General features: G+C 34.6%; 2 protein-coding genes across 6 annotated transcripts; one reads left to right on the top strand and one right to left on the bottom strand.

Moving 5' to 3' along the window:
• The first annotated feature begins 558 nt into the window (after positions 1-558).
• On the top strand, positions 559-3,753 carry LOC142642807 (putative protein phosphatase 2C 27). 5 transcript variants are annotated; one of them, XM_075817236.1, is made up of 5 exons: positions 559-736; positions 1,289-1,479; positions 1,576-1,770; positions 1,932-2,137; positions 3,033-3,753. In XM_075817236.1, the coding sequence occupies exons 2-5, from the start codon at positions 1,354-1,356 to the stop codon at positions 3,586-3,588; spliced, it is 1,083 nt and encodes a 360-aa protein (XP_075673351.1). In that variant the 5' UTR covers positions 559-736; positions 1,289-1,353; the 3' UTR covers positions 3,589-3,753. The 5 variants fall into 5 exon arrangements, with proteins under 5 accessions (XP_075673351.1, XP_075673348.1, XP_075673352.1 ...); XM_075817233.1 differs by having other exon boundaries at positions 597-736; positions 1,247-1,479; XM_075817237.1 differs by having other exon boundaries at positions 603-741.
• Positions 3,754-4,136: 383 nt separating this feature from the next.
• On the bottom strand, positions 4,137-11,344 carry LOC142642806 (protein NUCLEOLAR COMPLEX ASSOCIATED 4). The gene is made up of 15 exons (XM_075817231.1): positions 10,845-11,344; positions 10,302-10,394; positions 10,126-10,199; positions 9,618-9,679; positions 9,466-9,517; positions 9,254-9,354; positions 8,877-8,953; positions 8,605-8,706; positions 7,988-8,046; positions 7,702-7,876; positions 7,422-7,595; positions 6,220-6,331; positions 5,398-5,455; positions 5,162-5,267; positions 4,137-4,638 (listed from the first exon to the last, which is right to left on the bottom strand). The coding sequence occupies exons 1-15, from the start codon at positions 11,226-11,228 to the stop codon at positions 4,435-4,437; spliced, it is 1,833 nt and encodes a 610-aa protein (XP_075673346.1). The 5' UTR covers positions 11,229-11,344; the 3' UTR covers positions 4,137-4,434.
• Positions 11,345-18,932: the final 7,588 nt, after the last annotated feature.

Raw genomic sequence — 18,932 nt, 5'->3', positions numbered from 1 at the left:
ACTTTTTTAAAGGAAAGCAAAGGCATAAATTAGCTGTAGCTCAGCTGTAGGGAACCTTTTATGTTGTATTAGATTAGATCCTCATCCTCCTAACTTTGTTGTAAGTCAATTATTGATAAAGATCCTCATGAAAAAAGATATATTGATAGATATGTATTGGACTGTCAAGTGTCAACTATTGAGACTTGTGTTGTATTTAAATTTCCATTAAAAACAAAAAATCTTAAACGGTGTTAGAAACGACGTTTCTGTGATAAGATTCAAAGCAAATAGCAGCTGCACACGTGCCCCCACCCCACACATCCAAATTCCAATGTGTCAACTGCTGTCAACTACCTTATACTCGGCCTATGAAAACTGTCTCCCACATCTGACCGTTTATTTCTCCCACGTACAAAAAATCCAACGGCCAGGATATCTCAGCCGCAATTGTTGAAAAAAACACACACTCTTCCAAATCTTATCAACTACGTAAACTCAACCTCCCGAATCCCACATAGCCACGTGTTCACAAATCACAATGGTACACAACTATGTCCTACACTTTCTTTAATTTCCAACACCAATAACAGTGTCCTAGACTCCAAAAAGTCCTAGTCCCTAGTACCCATTATCTCAAAGTTGAAAGCTTTATTTTTGTGCCTTTGTAGTTGTCACTAAAACTCTTCCTTTTTTTTTCATTCTTTCTTTCTTACGAGGAGTCAAGCATCATTTTAAAGAATTGTTCACCATAATTGTACGGCAAGTATAATGATTTTATGATTATCTTATTCTTCATCTTCTATCTGCTGCATATATATGAATCTTATGATATCTATAGTTGCCTAGTGCTTGATTTGTCAGTTTCTTCTTTTTTTTCTAGGATTCGTATTGTTTTGAAACTAGTGAATTTTGTGAAATTCGATATGGGTTGTGGATATTCTGATGTTTGTGATCTGGGTTTGTGACTATTCCTATGAATGTTTATTTACATGTTAATTTTTGGGGGAGAATATATCTTATGAACCTTTTTTAGCTTGCAAGTCCAAAACTTCAGCTCAACTTGGGTTGCACATGGTTGTGGTACTAGCAATTATGGTAGAGATGAGTTTAAAAGTTTCTTGGATTTTTCTACCTAGCTTTTTCCATATAAAGGAAAGAAATTAAAGCTACTTTGTTCCCTTTGTCTTTCTCTTTCTTTCCTGCTACTAGCAATTGGTCATTTACCAATTTAAACCTCAACTTGATTGGCTTGCTTTTGATTCAGATTGAATGGATGCAAGTTTTAAAATTAAAAAAATGGCTGCAGGGACTGAATACCAACCTCATCTTTCCATTTTAGAAGACGGTTGCAGAAAGGGGAATGTGACCTCGATGAGAAGTGATAAATCTGAAACTGCAGAGTGCACAAAAGTAGTGATCATGGGGAAACCTCCTCGGCACCTCCCACCAATAAGACACTGCATGAGCTCAATTCAGTTGGCTTCTACTGCTGAAGTGGTGAAAAAATATATATTGCAGTGTTCATCTTCTTTTCATACTGAATTTGTATTACATGTAATGTATTGCATTTTGATTTGTGACCCATTTGCTTAGGAATTGGATAGTGGGGTTGTTAGCACAGAGTCACCATCAGATGGTAATGCCATGTTTGTACCTGTTTTTCGTTCTGGAAGCTGTTCAGAGATTGGACCCAAGCCTTTTATGGAGGATGAGCACATATGTATCGATAATCTTTTCGAACATCTAGGTTCAACTGCACACTTCCCTTCTCCTGGAGCTTTCTATGGGGTCTGTATTTTAATTGCTGGAATCATAGATTTAGAGTTTTAATTCTAGATTGCTGATACTTTAATTATAGATCGGTAAATAAGCAATAGACCAGGGGTGACTGCACAATTGCCATAGCATGCCATTAGCTATGTGATCTGATTATTATTGTCCTGCTGCAGGTGTTTGATGGTCATGGGGGTATAGATGCAGCTTTATTTGTGAGAGAGAACATTCTTCAATTTATATTAGAGGACTCTCATTTCCCAAGTTGTGTGAACAAGGCCATCAAGAGTGCTTTTCTGAGAGCTGACCATGCTTTTGCTGATGCAACTTCTCTTGATAGTTCCTCTGGCACCACTGCCTTGACTGCCCTTATTTTTGGAAGGTAATGTTTCTATTCTGAACTTGCTATTTCTGTTCACTGTTTTTGAAAATTTAATTTCCTGAAATTCTAGTCTTGGATGAATTAAAATCTTACCACATAACTAAAAATGATTTTCCTATGATTGTTAGCTAGTGTCTATGTAGTACATAATACTATTTTGTATGATTTTATTTTTATCTGCATTATCCTCGAGGCTTACGGTCTCATCAGAAATCATTCATGTCCACAGGAAATAATAATTGATCAATTGGCAATGAAGATATTATGCAGCCTATATGTGGAGGAAAATGATTAATGAAAATATAAGTTGGACTTTGCAGATATAACAGTTACTTTTTACTCTTATCTTGTTCAGGTAATAACCATGCTTGGTTAACTGTGGAATAAAACTTCAATTGCCACTAAACTACTTTTGCTGTTTGGGGGCCACCAATAATGTTTTCTTCTCTGGATGTCTTCAATCTTCATTATGACTTTCTAGTTCCTGAAATCACGGTTGGGAACATGGGTATGTTATTTTGGGATTGGGTTGGCAAACACTACCATCCATTGTAGAGACATGGTTATGGTATAACTTGGTAATAATTATCAAATGAGTGATCCTAAGGATACTGCAAATTTTATCACATAACTAATGGTTGAGAAGGCATCAATCATGCTCATCATTACCACACTAGTTTGAAAAAAATTTGTATTAAAATCAGTAGTAGTTTTAGCGTCTTTCCTGTCAATTTTCTATATCAAATAAAGTTAAGATGGACACTTGCTACATGAAGAATCTTAACCACTCAATATAGGACAGTCTCTGGATGCAATGTCTGAAGAATTTAGCTATGATTATTCTGTGTCTCTATGGATGAGGCCACTTATGTTTGACATATGATCTCTCCTTCAGGATGATGCTGATCGCCAATGCAGGGGACTGTCGAGCTGTGTTGGGGAAACGTGGTAAGGCAGTAGAGCTGTCCAAAGACCATAAACCTGATAGCTCCTCTGAGAGACTAAGAATTGAGAAGCTTGGTGGTGTGGTACATGATGGATACCTTAATGGTCAATTATCAGTGGCTCGAGCTATTGGAGATTGGCACATGAAAGATCCTAAAGGCTCATCCAGTCCCTTGAGTGCAGAGCCAGAGCTTCAGGAGATGGTACTGAATGAAGAAGATGAATTCCTTATATTAGGCTGTGATGGCCTATGGGATGTGATGAGCAGCCAGTGTGCAGTAACAATTGCAAGGAAAGAGTTAATGCTTCACAATGATCCGGAGAGATGCTCAAGGGAGCTGGTTAGGGAGGCACTCAAACGCAATACACGTGATAACCTGACAGTTGTTACTGTGTGTTTCTCCCCAGACCCACCACCTGTGCTTGAGATCCCAAAATTCCAATTCAAAAGGTGTATATCTGCAGAAAGTCTAGATCTCCTCCAAGAGCTTCTGGACGGTAATTAATATATGATTAGATTGGATGGATGCTTGATAGCAAATTTGAATGATAATACTGGATGGATGCTTGATTGCAAATTTGAATGATAATATTATGAACAGCCAACCGTGGCATGCATTTGATCTTGCTCGAATTAAAACTTGAAATATAATTTTCATTTTGAAGATTCATGTTACCCTTCGTACGAGGTCAAGACCTTTCATTTTTTAACCTTTTCGTACCACCTCCCTGGATACCCACAAGACCATCGTAAGTTCCAAGCTAAATTTTGTAAACAAATTTTTTTATTTTTCTTTTTTAGAAACAATTCTTTAGATATTGTACCTTATTCCCCAGCTAAATTTAACCATAAGATTACACTAGTTAATAAGCTACATGGATGAATTTAATTGTCATTAGGTAAAGATAACATCATTTTTGTTACATTGACTGTTAATCATCATTGCATCGTCGGAAAACTTAAATTACAACACTTAAGAAACTGTACCTAAGGTGCAACAACAAAACATAACAATTAAATTCATGGTTTTGCACAAGATCACTTTCCAATGATGCACCTTAAAGAGGAAATTTCATTTATCATTTGTTTTTCGGTTTCATTTCAAAGAAATTGTAGTACACTTGTAAGGAACAAATAATTGGCAGTAGAGCAGAGCAAAATCTACTGACAAAATTACTAACCCATTGGCAAAAAGAAATACAAGCCTAACCCAAAGAGGAAAATGGAACTCGAATCTAATGAACAATGTGTACAAATGCACAGAAAACTGCATTTGGATAATAAATTCTCTACTCGTTGTTCTGCATCACTATGATAAGTGTTTACACATGCACAGAAAACTGCATTTAGATCATGAACTCTCTACTCGTTGTCGTTTTGCAGAACTATTATCACATTTATCAGATATATTAGTAATCTCTTTCTCATCATTGCCATCAATTGTTTCCTTGCCCTCATGTTTAAAAGTCCAACCAGGAAAATCAGACTCCGAGAACAAAGAGGTGGGAGTAGCTTTGTAGAATGCTAGTGGAACCTGTTTTACCCTTCGCCTAATCTGCAATATTAAAGGAGAAGCTTTGAGGGAACTTAAAATGCATAAAAGAAAATGTTTAGGAATCCAAAATATCAACAAATACTTCATCGTACTGTGTCCTTGAATTATTTCACTAGAAAAAATAAGCTTTAACTAATTTAACGAACAGCTAAATTTGAGCCAACGTTTAAGTTGACTAAAGGCATAGATTTGAAATATGGTAGCACTGTGAAATATCCTAGTTGAGCACACACAGAAAACTGTCTCCATGATGCAATTAAAGTTATATCATTTAATTTTCCGGATAAGTAATACTGAAGCAACCCCATGTTAAGCTTCAAAGATAGCACTGTAAAATTGCATCTATATAAGTATGGGCACATTGACAGGTACTCACTACTCAACTACCAATCATGCTCCAATCAGGGTTAAAATAGTATTTCATTGTTAAATCCGGTCAATGGCATAAAAAGCAGATTTTTTTTCCTGATTAATGGAAAATTAATAAAAGTTTTTCATGTATTGACAGACATGAGAACATTACCTCATCCCCAAAAATTGTTGCATATGAACCAGAACTGAAATCTTGAACTGTCATTTCAGTCGTTTTAGCTCTGACTGTCAAGTCATTCTCAAGTGATAAAACAAACCTAACACCATAAGGAAAAAATACATTACAAAAATAGAATCAAGCATATGTACATGCATTACAAAAATATATTTACATTGAATATTTACGTGCAAATGTAGGGGTGTGATAACCAGGATCAAAGCATGTACCTTGCGACAGGGGGGCAGTAGTGGTGACGGAGGGTATCAATCTCCCAAAGGGAACTTTCTGTTCCAAAAACGTTCATCAATATGTAAAATTACGATAGAAAGTAATTGCACCACTCAGAGTGAGCAAATATATTAATGAATGAAATCAAGCAATGTAAACTGGAGAGAAGACATGGAGAATCCGTGTGATGTTCACATTCATTGCTTACATGATACAGGGATCACACTAATTTATATCTATTAAAACAGGATGCCTTCTTAGGTCATCAAACCTGAGAGTACTAAGGAACTGAAGAAGAAGAAAAAAGAGAGATTTTAGGCTTCAAAGCCAAACAAACAAAAAAGTACAGAAGTCATGAACTATACTTTTGAGTGGTTTTACTTAGTGAGCCTAGTTGAATCAAGAAGATTAATCCAGCCTCAAAGCTAAACAACATAAACCATAGAGGTCAGTTGTATTATAATGTTGAACCAAAACATCTTAAATGTGAAAATAAAAGTCCAAATACAAACGATCTTTTTTCATCCCAGTTTAATGGCTCTACAAGTTTTCCAAAACATAAGAGTGTGCAACTAAGACTAATAAAATTCAACCTGTGCAATAATTGGGAGCATCATAGTAAATTTGTACTAATCTGCAAGCACTCAAGCTCTGTATTCTTCATCTATGGGTAAGTAAGATAATAAAAAACAAAAGTGCATGCAGAGTGATGTGATGGATAAACTCATAATAATGCATTTCACAACTACTTTGGGTTGGCTAAGGGCAGTAAATTAGCCGAAATGAGAGAGGAATAGAAAAAGATTGAAGAAGATACTTACTCATGGCCTTGGACTTTATAGGATTACTTTCCTCATTGTCAAAATGATCAACGCCTAGTTTCCTGCTGGACATATCTGCATCTGTTTCTTTTGAGGTTTCCTCTTGAACTTCCTGCACAAACTCCTAATTTAGCCCTTCTTACAGAATGCATGAAAGGAAAAAAAATATATTTATAGAAACCTTTGGAAAGAGTTATTAGATGAACTTAAAATTATGATATTTAAAGAATTAGAGGAAATTGGATCAAAACCATTCATTCACCAAAGTTTAGAAAGTAAAAAATCTGAGTAGCCAAATCTAATTTGGCGAACCTTATGTGCTTTTTTTCCATTGGGTTGAACATACTGGAAACCAACCAATCTAGCGTTACTAAACTGACAGCTATTAATTACTGAACACACAACCAGAACATAATAGGACTCCAAGAAAAAGTTTGCCATTTCCATTCATAGTTCAGAATAGTAAACAGATAAAGCTTCATATGCAGCATGATGCAAGTGTCCAAAACTCCTGCTAAAATAGTAACTCTCACTCTTTCCTCTGTTTGACTCCCAATCATCCATATTTTATTTCGTACATTAAATTTGACCCTTTAACTGTTGATGCCAAAGCGTATTTTTCATAGCTAACATAAATTTTAGCAACTCATGTCAACTTCATGGACAAAAGCTACAACTTTAGCAGAAAAATGCATCATGGAGCTGCAAACACCTATTCCAAGTCTTCATTTAATAATTGCAAAAACATAGTGGGGACCAATAATATGACTTGATCTAATTGTATCATTCAAGTATGTGCTGCACCTCTAAATTTTCTTGTACTACCAATCACACAATCAGGTGGCAACTTTATCATTATACTACGTAAAAAAAACCTTGATATTCTAAAACCCAGCATATTTTCCTCCATACCACAATTATAAAGCCTATCTTACATACTGGTATTTACCATGCGGAAACCAATCTATTTAACTCCAATTTTTATGTTATGTTATTCTGCATTAGGCAACAAACAGAGAAAAAGTTTCAAGAAACAAGCAAAGGAGATGCAATTTATGCAATGCACAATAGAGAATCTACCTACAATCCCACTCATAATAATAAACCCAGTGAACCCCACTTGCACCAAAGTCAAATGGATCATGGGTAAGTAAATTGAACAAAAGAAAAATTGATAGTAAATAGTAAGATTGTATTGCTACCCGGTGCACTAAACAGTTGATTGAAGGATGTCTTCGTAAAAGATTGTGAATCAGAGCTATAATAACCAATGCTCCTGAGGCAGGAACTGAAAGTGACAGCCGACTCAATTTCTTAGCAAAAGCAGCTGCCAAATATGCTGGGAGAAGTGTAGACTTTAAGCAAGAATCAAGAAGCTACAGAAAATACATTGCATTCACTTAGAAAATAAGAAATTGCTCAAGAAGAGCCTAAATTCCAACACTAAAGCATAAAGCGTAAAGACGAACTATGTAGCATTACCTGGAAAAATTTTGCCCGATGTTTTGCCATGAAGATAGAAGGGACCAATAAAGCATAAAGCTTTTCATAAAAGTTAGGGTACTCTAAACCATACTGCGTCATGAGGATGAAGAGACTACTAAGAGCCATGACACTGACAACACCACCAATGTCATATGATCTCGTCAAAAAATCACTGTACATTGTCAGGGACTAAATTAGACACAAGTTCACCATTCAAAAGAGAAAAAGACGCAAGATGTAAAATATGAAACAATATGAAATTTACTAAGTACGTAAATTTTACCATAACATTATAGGATTAGACAGGTAAGGAATGACAGCCTGGTGGAGAGTCACAAGAACCTGAACATCAAAAGGTGAGGAGGTGAGAAAATAATGGAGCACCTTAAGATAAAAAGAACAGCAAAAAAAAAAAAAAATAACAAACATGCTGAGAGAGAGAGAGACTGCAATTACCAAAAACCAATCAAATTGGTGCTAACATTAAGAATCAAGAACTCAACTCATAAAGTATTGTTTTATATATGTAAACAAAACTCATGCACCCATATGAGATTTAAACCATTACCTTACCTTCCACCACTTTTGGGGGCAGAAGATTCCATTTGGTTCAAATGCAATTGGTGTGAGAATGAAAATTATATCATCACAAGTTGTACAAAAATAAATATTGGCTTTAGATTATTAGGGGGGAAAGAAAAAAGTTACAAAAATGACAAGAGAGCCTATTAGGATCTGGGGATTCAAGTTTGATTGCCAGGGCATTTGTTTTAATTCTAACCTCAAGACTAGCCATAACAAGTAAGACAACTTCATTTCCATGCATTATGACATTTAATAGATTATGCTTAAGAGCACAATATGTTGTTTCTAACATAGTGTGAAAAGTTTGAGGCTTACCTCCTTGTATACATCAAGTGGAAGCTGTAACCTAAGAAATGAAATCCATGCTTTTGTAAATTTTAATTTCATCTTTTTGGCAATTTTGGCAGCAGACAACACCTAAACACAAATACACAATATCAAAAGAAATATACCAGAGAATATCAGCAGGGAACATTATCCATTTAAGAATAATAATACAATGGAGTTTATGAATGAACCATTAGAACCATTTTGAACACTAGTACAAACATTAAAGAGCCTGCACAAGTAAAACAATAGCAATTTACATTATTCTTGTTCTTCTCAGTCTGGTGTTGTTTATCTTCTGCCTTTGGATTCCCAGAGAGCTCTTTACTATCACCTCCTTTAGATAAGAATCTTAATCAGTAAAGAAACAAGCAAAATTAAAGCTTAATTGAGCCAAAATAACAAAAGTCGTACAGTAATTAAAATTATGTATTTCCATCTTCTATGTTCGCCAGGCAGTCAGCATTAATGTCGGATAATAATGCAACTGAGTAAAGGCCATAAAAAGGATAGACTAGATTGATACATACTAGTCATGAATACCTATACATACATACTAAAGGAGTAAAGACACCATATATTGGAAGAAAACTTAAAAGGAAACGATAAGCTCCAAGAGTAACCAGCAAGCAATCACCTGGTCTGCTCCACATCTCGAAATCTGATTTTTCATCTGAGCCTTCAAGTGGGGGGATGTGCGATATAACATAATGTATATTGTGAATAAAAATCTCCAAGCTGCAAGAAAAATAAAATTCTTTTATATAAATTCAACAGCTATCATCTAGATCCTGATAAAGAAGAGCACAGATAAGAGGAGGAAGTAACAACTACATGAAAAATGCCTACCTAGATTTTGAATGACTCTCATCGTTGCTGTCTGCATTCAAATCTCCGTGATCTGATGAGGAAAATCAATAAAAAGTTCTTATGTATATACCCAAAAAAAAAAAAAAGAGTTAGCAGACAAGTTTCAATGTGGTGCGTGGCAGGAAAAGTACCAGAAATGTCTTTTGCCTCCAAAGTTCTAGCAAGTTTTTCCAGGCTAATGTAGGTAAAATAACTGCAAGTGAAAAATGATAATTCAAAAAAAAATATTTCAACAGTAAAAATTAAAAACAGAAATAGCATTTAATTTAACTACAATTTTAAGATACCAGGCGCAAGCAATTGAAGTAAAGCCTGAAAGAACCATCTAGACACAACAGAGACTACATCTATCCTGTCCTACTGTGAATGCTAAGTAACAACATGTCAACATACCGCATTATCATCCAAAAGCAAAATTCACAAATGTTGGTACGTAAGAAAGTGATCATACCATACATCAATGTACTTGAAGTACTTTGACACAAATCAAGTCTACTATAAAATTAACATACACCATGGCATAGACACAGCAGAGATTACATCTTTCCTGTCCTACTGAGAACACTAAGTAACAACATACTACACCATCATCTAAAACTGAAATTCACAAACATTGGCAGTGTAAGAAAGTGATCATACCGTACATCTATGTACTTGAAGTACTTTGACACAAGCAAGTCTACAACGAAATTAACCGGCACCGTGGAGTGAACCTGCAACAGAAATGTCCATCGATCACATCACTAAGCGAGGTAGCAAATAATAACAACATAAAAAAAATAAAACAAAAAACCTCAGAAATTGTCCAAACTTACAATAGCATGTAAAAGCCTGTGGTATATAGCAGAGTGAAACCTCCCACCATTTGCAACCTTCACAAACTCCATTATCGTATCCAACACAACCTCCTATTCTCATTACCCCCAAAAATAAAAAATAAATAAACACTCCAAATTAGACAAACACACAATCAAAATAAACAAGAGTAAATTATACTTTTGGGGCATGAAATTTGGTGAAGCCTCGATTTTCATCACTCAAATTTTAAAAAAAATGAACAATTTGGTCCCAATGGAACCAAAAATTGTTAATTTTTTTTTAAAATTTTGGAGACCCAATTCGAACTTTTTAAATTTGAATGACCAAAAATCAAACTTAGAGTCTAAGAACACTATATTTTTCATAATTAACATGCCCTATAGTGATTGACAGATAATAAAAGTCGTGTCAGTGGTGAACCAAATTGGAAGTAACGTCACTCCAATCACAACAAGTCATGTTAACATTTACAAAAAAAATTATGTCCCTATGAATAATACTTCAAAAAACAAACAATTTACAAAGAAAAAGAAACAGACTTTGAGGGTTTCGTCGGCGAGAGGAGAGGCGGCGAAGTCGATGAGGGAACTGGCGAAGATATCGAACTTGGAACGGACCCAAGTGTTGTAGATGAGTTCAGGGTCGTCGTCATGGTGGTGGGTGGTGGAAGAAGGCTTGGAAGAAGGGAGGTCGGAGAGGATGGGAGCGAAGAAGGAGTGGAGAGAGAGGAGGGATTCGAGAGCGTGTGGAGGAGGCGAGGCCGGAGACACGTGGGAGAGGAGGATAGGGAGGTTGTTGATGTGAGCTCGAGATGAGAGCAGCTGGTGCCCTAGGGTTTTCAGCTCTGACAGAGAGAGTCTCCCTTTCGATTTCGATTTCGATTTTGATTTGTTCTTTGCGTTTTTTGAAGCAATGGAAGCCATAGCTGAGCTCTGTGTGTGTTCTTCTCTCTGGTTAGGGTTTTTGGAGGAAGTAGCAAAAGAAACAGAGAGAAACAGGGTTTAAGGGGGAGGGTCTGTTTGGATGCGCGGGGTTTTTATTCTCTTGTCACGAATGGGAATGTGACTGAATTAGTACACGGAAGTCGGAACAAAATATATATATATATATAATTTAAAAACAGTCACTTTACTCAATTGAAATTAGCAATGTTAGGTAGTTGTGCGCGCCTATAGCTCGGTTAATGGGCTGACTGCTAGGCTGGGCTCACAATCTATTTATTGTTATGGGTGTATGGATATCCTACAATGGGGAGCTCCTAGAATCTAAAGTTTTTCACCTTGCCTACAATTTCTGATAACCTCACCGAACAAGCTCACCCTCTTCCTCTTTAGCTCTTCTCTTCTCCTATTTATAGGCTCCCTTAGTGGGTTAGTTATGATTGCATCTCATGATTTTTCGTATAGATGGATCCCTTAGAAACTATTCCTAATGGAGAGATACCCCACTTTCGAAACAGGCACGTCGGCCTTGGGACTCGCGATAGATGTCAAATGGTGCTCGGCAATGACCTCCCCCAAGGCAATACTAAGACACCCTGGAACGAACTACAAGCAATACCAGGCCTCGAGGTCTGAATAGTCCACGATACCCTAGGCCAAGTAGCATGGACTACGCCCAATGAATGACTCCTCTCCAATCTTTAGCCCATGGGCCATCTTGCGATGGGCCGATGACCGCACAATAATCATAGCCCACTTCATTATTTTCCATTAGAAAAAACACTATTTTATAAAGACTAAAATATAACATACAACGAATCAAAAATAAACTCAAGAGAAACTTTGTCCCACCATAATGAAATCCAAGATTATGACACCAATCTTTATCTCACATGGACATATATATATATATATATATATATATTCCTATAAAATAAAAAAATAACACTAGATACATATTTATGTGCAATGGAAAATCAAAGCATGATATCGAGTTTAATTTTTTCAAGATTTCAAACCTTAGAGAATGAACATTTGGTGGGTAAAGTGAAAATTTTCAAACCACAAATAAACAATGTGAAATCTAGCCAAATTATAAGTGGATAATTTGTAATTATTTTTTACATTAAAATTTAGACTTAAGTCATATTATAATATAAAAAAGTACATCTGGCAAGTTGCAATTGGTGGAGGATAAGAAGCTTAAATCAATTGACCCACTTTATTTTAATAGAGTTATAGGGAGAACAAATATTAAGACATATACAATGAACCCATCTTTTACTGAATCAAGCTATATAAAGGCATTGGGATTTAGACTGAAGCATTAAATCAAACAAAGCATTAAGAGCACTAGTACTGGGATGTAAAAACCCCCCAAATTGCTATTTTACAACTCGAACCATTAAAAGCATGCCACAATTAGATTGCTAGATGCAAAAAATTATACCCACCAGCTACACTAAGTACTTACTTTTGAAACATCACTGTTCATAGGATGCAAACTTAAGCTTCTTTTGGGAGTTCATAAGAGAATGGAATGGAATAGAATGGAAATAAATGATAATAAAGGAATAAAAAGGAATGGAATGGAGTGGATTTAAGTAAGGAAAATGAATGGAAAAGAATGAAATGGAATGAAATTAAGTAACCTTGATTGGATGTTTTATAATAAATTAATGAAAATGAATAAAATGTAAGTAATCTTGTTTGGGAGTAATATGGAGGGAATGAAATAGAATCATTTTATGACAATATTACTATTAGACCCCTATTTTAAAATAAAGAGTTGAATATATAGAGGTATTTTGGGAGTTTTAGTAAAAAATTCATTAAATCTAATTCCATTCCGTCCTATTCCTCCCAATTTCGGAGGGAATGAAAATTTGAGGATTTAAGGGAATAGAGAAGAATGAGTGTTTCCTACTACCCATTCCATTCCCTTTATTAAAACTCCCAAACAAAATAAGGAAAAAATATTATAAAATTATTTTTTTCATTCCTTTCCATTCCATTCCATTCCCTCCTCCCAAACGAGGCCTAAGGCCTCTTCTTAATATTTTATTGACAATGAAACTTCTTTCTTCTTTCTCTCCTCTAAGTCATCCTCTTCTATCTATTCTTTGCTTTCACCGTCTCTCCCTCTTCTCTCTATTTCTCTCTTCTTCCTCTCTCCCTCTTCTCTCTATTCTCTTTGTTTCTCTTTCATCTATTTCTTCTTGTCTGAATCGGTGACTAGGTTCTGGTGGTAGGTCTTGGTGATAGACTTCTCTCTATTCTCTTTGTTTAGTAATTTATTTTTGTGTTTTATTTTAATTATTATGAGTAGCTAAATTTATAATTAGGGTTGAGGATGAAACCTTGTTAAGGATTATTAGTAATATTTATGTGATTTGATTTTTTCCACAATAGTTGTTCTTTAATTATTTAAATTGTTCTTACTTCATATCAATTGACTAAGATGAGATTCTAGATATGAGTTCAATCATGTTTTTCTCATGATTTAGGATTTGTCTTAATTAATTGAATGTTTGGTTTATTAATTCTTGATTATAAAATTGGATATCGCTTGTGATTTATCTGTCAATGGATACAATTTATGATTTGATTTTTAGAATTGGATATATCTTGTGATTTGTTTGGCTATAGATACAATTAATGATTTGATTTTATACTTAAGAAGCGAAGAAGAACATGCTTTTGATTTTTAAAATAAAGATTTTAATGAGAATATTTTCCATGATAGCAAGATTGATTTCTAGATTATTATGTAGTAGTTGGGAAAAATTAATGATCATAAATATATGCTGATATGACTTATAAGGCGGATTCCAAAACCTTAATTATTTTCCCTTGATTGTTTACATCTTTTTATTGCTTTATATCTTTTGCTTAGTTTCATTATTTGCTTAGTTTATTTAATTTTAAAACAACCAATTTTTATTAAACTAGATTATGATTAATTTGGTTAAGATTTAATTAATTTTCATACGTTCATTCAAGTCCCTGTGGGTTCGACCTCGTTCTTGTCAAACTATACTTCGGTATGGTTCGTACACTTGCGAGTATTTTAAAATTTCACAACAGTTGTAGGCAAGGCTGTGGTGGTGGTAGGTATTCTAAATTGGTTGCAAGTAATGGGTATTTTGGCTATGATGAGTTCTATGGGTTTGGATTTGGGATTTCGGTTTGGTGTTCCAATGGTGGGTTTGAGGTTTGGTTTGGTGTTTCAATGATGTTTAAGAGGTGGTGGTGGTGGTGTTTGGTTGGTTTGGTGTTTCTAGGAGATTGGTTCAGTGGTGCTGGTGATTTAGTGTGAGTTTGGTTGTTGAGGATAGAGATAGAGATGAGAGAGAAATCAATATATTTTTTTATAGTATTTGTTTTGTAGTTTATATTATTTTATTGAGTTGTATGTAAAAATAAATAATGGGAATTATAGTGAGTTGTAAATTGGGATGACAAAATAGATAAAATAGATTTTTAGGGCATAAATATAACTTTTTTGCATCCTCAGCTCTAAATGGTAATGGGTAAATGGTTTGTTTCAATCAAATTAATGAAAGAAATCCAACAAAGAACTAAAAGATGAAATCTTTTTACCTTAATATCTAGCTAGCATGTAACTCATGCAAATACATGGGTATATTTAAAATTAAACACAATTTTTATTATAAAAGTATAAATAATTAGTCAAATTATTAAAAAAAATATCATGTAACATATGCATACCTATAGATACATTTAAAATTAAACACAATTTTTATCATAAAAATATAAATATTTACTCAAATTAATTTTTTTAAAATTAAACGTAATTAGTCACACATTAAATTCTTACCTAAATTTATAACTACTTATGATAATTTTTTTCCTAATTTTTAATAAGATAGAACGTGTAGTGATTTTTATTGAGTATATATATGTGATTGGTTTTTTTAGTTAATTAATATTAGATCCTTATGGTGTGATTTTTTTTTAGTTAAGTGGACACATGACACAAACTTAAGTGGATAATTATAGTGTGGTCCTCACATAAATTTAAACACATGACACAAAATTGGATTCTAATTTCAAATTCTAATTGAACTCTCTCTCTCTCTCTCTCTCTCTCTCTCTCTCTCTCTCTCTATATATATATATATATATATATATTAGAGACTCTTGTAAGTGATTGGAAATTGCAAACTAATTAGCTACCCAAATTTTTTCTCTCTACAGTCTACACACACACAGAGGAACAGGAAAGACTTGGTCTTGCAAGTGAACTGGGACCAATTTCAAAAGTTTCAAGCCAAGAATGGAGGCATAGGTGGTGGGGCAGGTTTGGTGAACCGCATATTTCTCTTTCCTCCTACCATTATGGGATTAGATTTGGTATTTTGAAGTCCATGTGTGTCTCATGTGACTATTTCATTAGTATATTAACAAAAGACTAACAAATGTATTGATTTGGCTCTTGCATAAAGTTCAATGAATAAATTAGTCAAAAAATAAAAGTTTAAGAGGTGTAATGACCACTACTCTAAAATTTAGTAAGCTCTAGCAAGGTCGGAGACATGTGGGAGAGGAGGATAGGGAGGTTGTTGATGTGAGCTTAAGATGAGAGCAATTGGTGCCCTAGGGTTTTCAGCTTTGACAGAGAGAGTCTCTCTTTCGATTTCGATTTCGATTTTGATTTGTTCTTTGCGTTTTTTGAAGCAATGAAAGCCATAGCTGAGCTCTGTGTGTATTCTCTCTGGTTAGGGTTTTTGGAGGAAGTAGAAAAAGAAATAGGGTTGATATTTTTTCTACTTTGATACTTTAAAAGGAAGAAATATAATTTTTTATATTATTTGATGGTGTAATTTATTTGTGGGATTTTGGGCTTCAGCCGAGAGCGTGGGGCTTTGGCCGAGATCATGAGTAGTCCGAGTCCGAGGAGGAATATCTCCTCGGATAAGCTAAACGCAGATCGGGTATAGATCCTAATGATCAAAGTGACATTCCAGGAAGTTCTAATGATAGGGACAAGCATTATGAACGTACAAGAGGGATAAGGATTCAAAAATATCTATGGGAAAGCTGCTACACTGCATTGAATGCCCTGCAGCTAACTTTCTGATGGCATTTATGTGGAAAAGACCTCTAAACAGTGCTACCTCGGCAACCACAACTCACAGAAGGCCATAAAGGGTGTCTGATGGGACCAGCACTCAAGTGGTGGCTCAAAAGATCAATAAGTGTAGGATTAAGATCATCCAAAAGGAACTATATAATGGAAGAGACCCTTCATGAAAAGGGGATGGAAAAAGGAGAAGAGAAAGCACTATAGCAATCTCAACAACTCCTGTAACCATTGTCATCCAATATATACTAGAACGGAGCTCCTTGGACTGTGTCGAGAACAAACTTTCTGGCACAAACCGAGTTCAATTCTTGTTGGCTCATCATCCAAAACCATATTAACTATTATTCATGCGCTAAAACCTAACTCTTTGACCCACTTTCTACAAATTTATTGTACGAGGTTCACTGGGCCAAGATCCCTTACATTTTAGACTTGGTCTGAAAATTGTGTCCCTACATATATTATTTTAATAAGTTGTATATAAAAATAAAAATTAGAATGTTGAGTGAGTTGTAAAATAATATGGTAAAATAGATAAAATTTGTTTTGAAGTTGTAAAATATATGTTTCTTAACAAACCCGGATGCTAATGCTTATGTGGGTCGGGGTGGGAAAAATTGAAATCTTAAACTATTTAGGGAAATTAATTATCATTAATGAATTAGCAAATTTACAAAAAAATTTTATTATCATTACAATTTAGCGTTAAAATTGGGTGAGATTTCTCTTGTTGGAGATGATAAAAGAAAATTATTAAAATTATTTTGAATTTTATTATAAATTTTACAAAATAATGTGTTAATAAATGTGATTAGTTAGCATAAAAACCTAATTAGTTTTTTTCTTTTGTTATTGGTGATTCACCATTTGTTTTGTTTTGTTTTTGTTTTTTCTTAAGAAGGTGATTGCCCATATGTAAGTTTTTTTTTTATACTAATTTTTTGTTTTTTCTACTTTTGGGATTTTGGCTTTAGGTGTTCTTAGATGAGAGGAGGAATGTTGTGCTGTAATGAGAGAGAGAGGAGGAAGACGTTGATATGTAGAATACTTTAGTTCAATACTAGGTGGTAGGTGGATCTAGGAAGTGGAAAGCCACTATGATTTGTGCTGCGATTCTCCACCCAAATTCTCTCTATGGTTCCTCTCATGTCTCTTAGGTTTGATATTTTTAAGGGGTATTTAGTTCGCTTAGGAATGGCAAATGGCAGGTTAGGTCATAAATGAGTTGGGTGTGTAATTACCCATTTATCCATTTATGACCCGTTTATATATAAATTAATTATCCATTACACGCCCAACCCATTTAATTAGTAACCCGCCCATTTAACCCAATATGATCCAAATACATAAATAACTTGTTAAAAACTTTAAAAACAAAAATTAAAAAGTTCAAAAATCACTTTTTCTATTCTTTCCTTTCATTTTCCCTTCACAAAATTTATTTCTTAGCAACCAAACAAAGCCATAGAGAGAGAAAAAAAATGACTTTTTTCTTCTTTGTTTTTTTTCTCGGCAATGAAACAGAGTCTCAAGAAATATTATCGTAACGCTCTAGACGAAAGTCATAAAATTCCTTTCATTTCCTCTTTCCCTTCTATTCCCTATGTTTTACTCGGCAACCAAACAGACCATCAGAGAAAGAAAGAGAAAAATTTAAAGTTGTCAACTTCAAAAAAAAAAAAAAAAAAAAAAAGCTAAAAAATCTAAGTGAGAACAGACTTGGCACAAAACTGATTGGTACCATTCAATCCACCGAGATAGACATTGTAGCAAGTCCGCACTACATGAACCAAACAATCACCACAGATCAACACGGTGGGAGATCGAACCGTAGAGAGAAGAACCCGAAGCACGCTGAGCTCGATTTGTTCCTCTCTGAGCCCCCCGGACTTACACACCAAATCGATAATCTTGTAAACAATATTGGAATTGGAATCAGAATTAGAGTTGGGATCGGGGTGCTCGATCTCGGTCTTGATGAGGTTGAGGGAGAACAATTTGAAGATGCAATCCAAAGCTTCGTCGTACATGAATGCCACTCTCGATCTCAACAGGTTGGAGGTCATTCACGACTTGTTTTACTTGCTTGAAGATTTGGCCAAGGGGGTGATGCCTTTCGATATTGGTACCCAAGTCAATGACGTGTTAGGGTTCTTCTTCTTCTTCAAATTTGAGGGAAAGTGTTTATGCTTAGAAATCTAGAGGTTAAAGTGTTTGGGAAAGTGTTTGATTACTGAGAAAATCTGAGGGAGAGTGAGACTGAGGTCATACTTATTATTTAAGCTTTAGATTTTAGAAAGGTTTAGTGGGTATTAGTGCGTTTATTTAATTTTAAATTTTAGATGGATTTAGTGGGTATTAGTGGATTTATCCATTTAGACCCATCTAATTAAATAGTTAAATGAGTCTTTATCCATTTAACCCAAATACTCAAATGGGTTGGGTTATAATTTATCCAAATAAGATGAGTAATGGGCAGGTTTATGAATATGGATAAGGTTTTTTGGTTAATTTGAATTTTTATAACATTATCATAGTTTGAAAATTACAAAATATATCACATCATCTAAATCTCA

Source organism: Castanea sativa, chromosome 7 (genome assembly GCF_040712315.1).
Source record: "Castanea sativa cultivar Marrone di Chiusa Pesio chromosome 7, ASM4071231v1".
In the NCBI taxonomy this organism is placed as follows: domain Eukaryota; kingdom Viridiplantae; phylum Streptophyta; class Magnoliopsida; order Fagales; family Fagaceae; genus Castanea; species Castanea sativa.
The sequence above is the reverse complement of the archived record's forward strand: the minus strand, read 5'-3'. Positions and strand labels throughout refer to the sequence as shown.

Coding starts and splice junctions, on each gene's coding strand:
- LOC142642807 (XM_075817233.1), top strand. CDS start 1,252: ATGGATGCAAGTTTTAAAATTAAAAAAATGGCTGCAGGGACTGAATAC. Junction 1,480..1,575: donor TGGCTTCTACTGCTGAAGTG/GTGAAAAAATAT, acceptor CCATTTGCTTAG/GAATTGGATAGTGGGGTTGT. Junction 2,138..3,032: donor ACTGCCCTTATTTTTGGAAG/GTAATGTTTCTA, acceptor TCTCTCCTTCAG/GATGATGCTGATCGCCAATG.
- LOC142642806 (XM_075817231.1), bottom strand. CDS start 11,228: ATGGCTTCCATTGCTTCAAAAAACGCAAAGAACAAATCAAAATCGAAA. Junction 10,200..10,301: donor ACAGGCTTTTACATGCTATT/GTAAGTTTGGAC, acceptor TTTCTGTTGCAG/GTTCACTCCACGGTGCCGGT. Junction 5,268..5,397: donor TACTGCCCCCCTGTCGCAAG/GTACATGCTTTG, acceptor TTATGGTGTTAG/GTTTGTTTTATCACTTGAGA.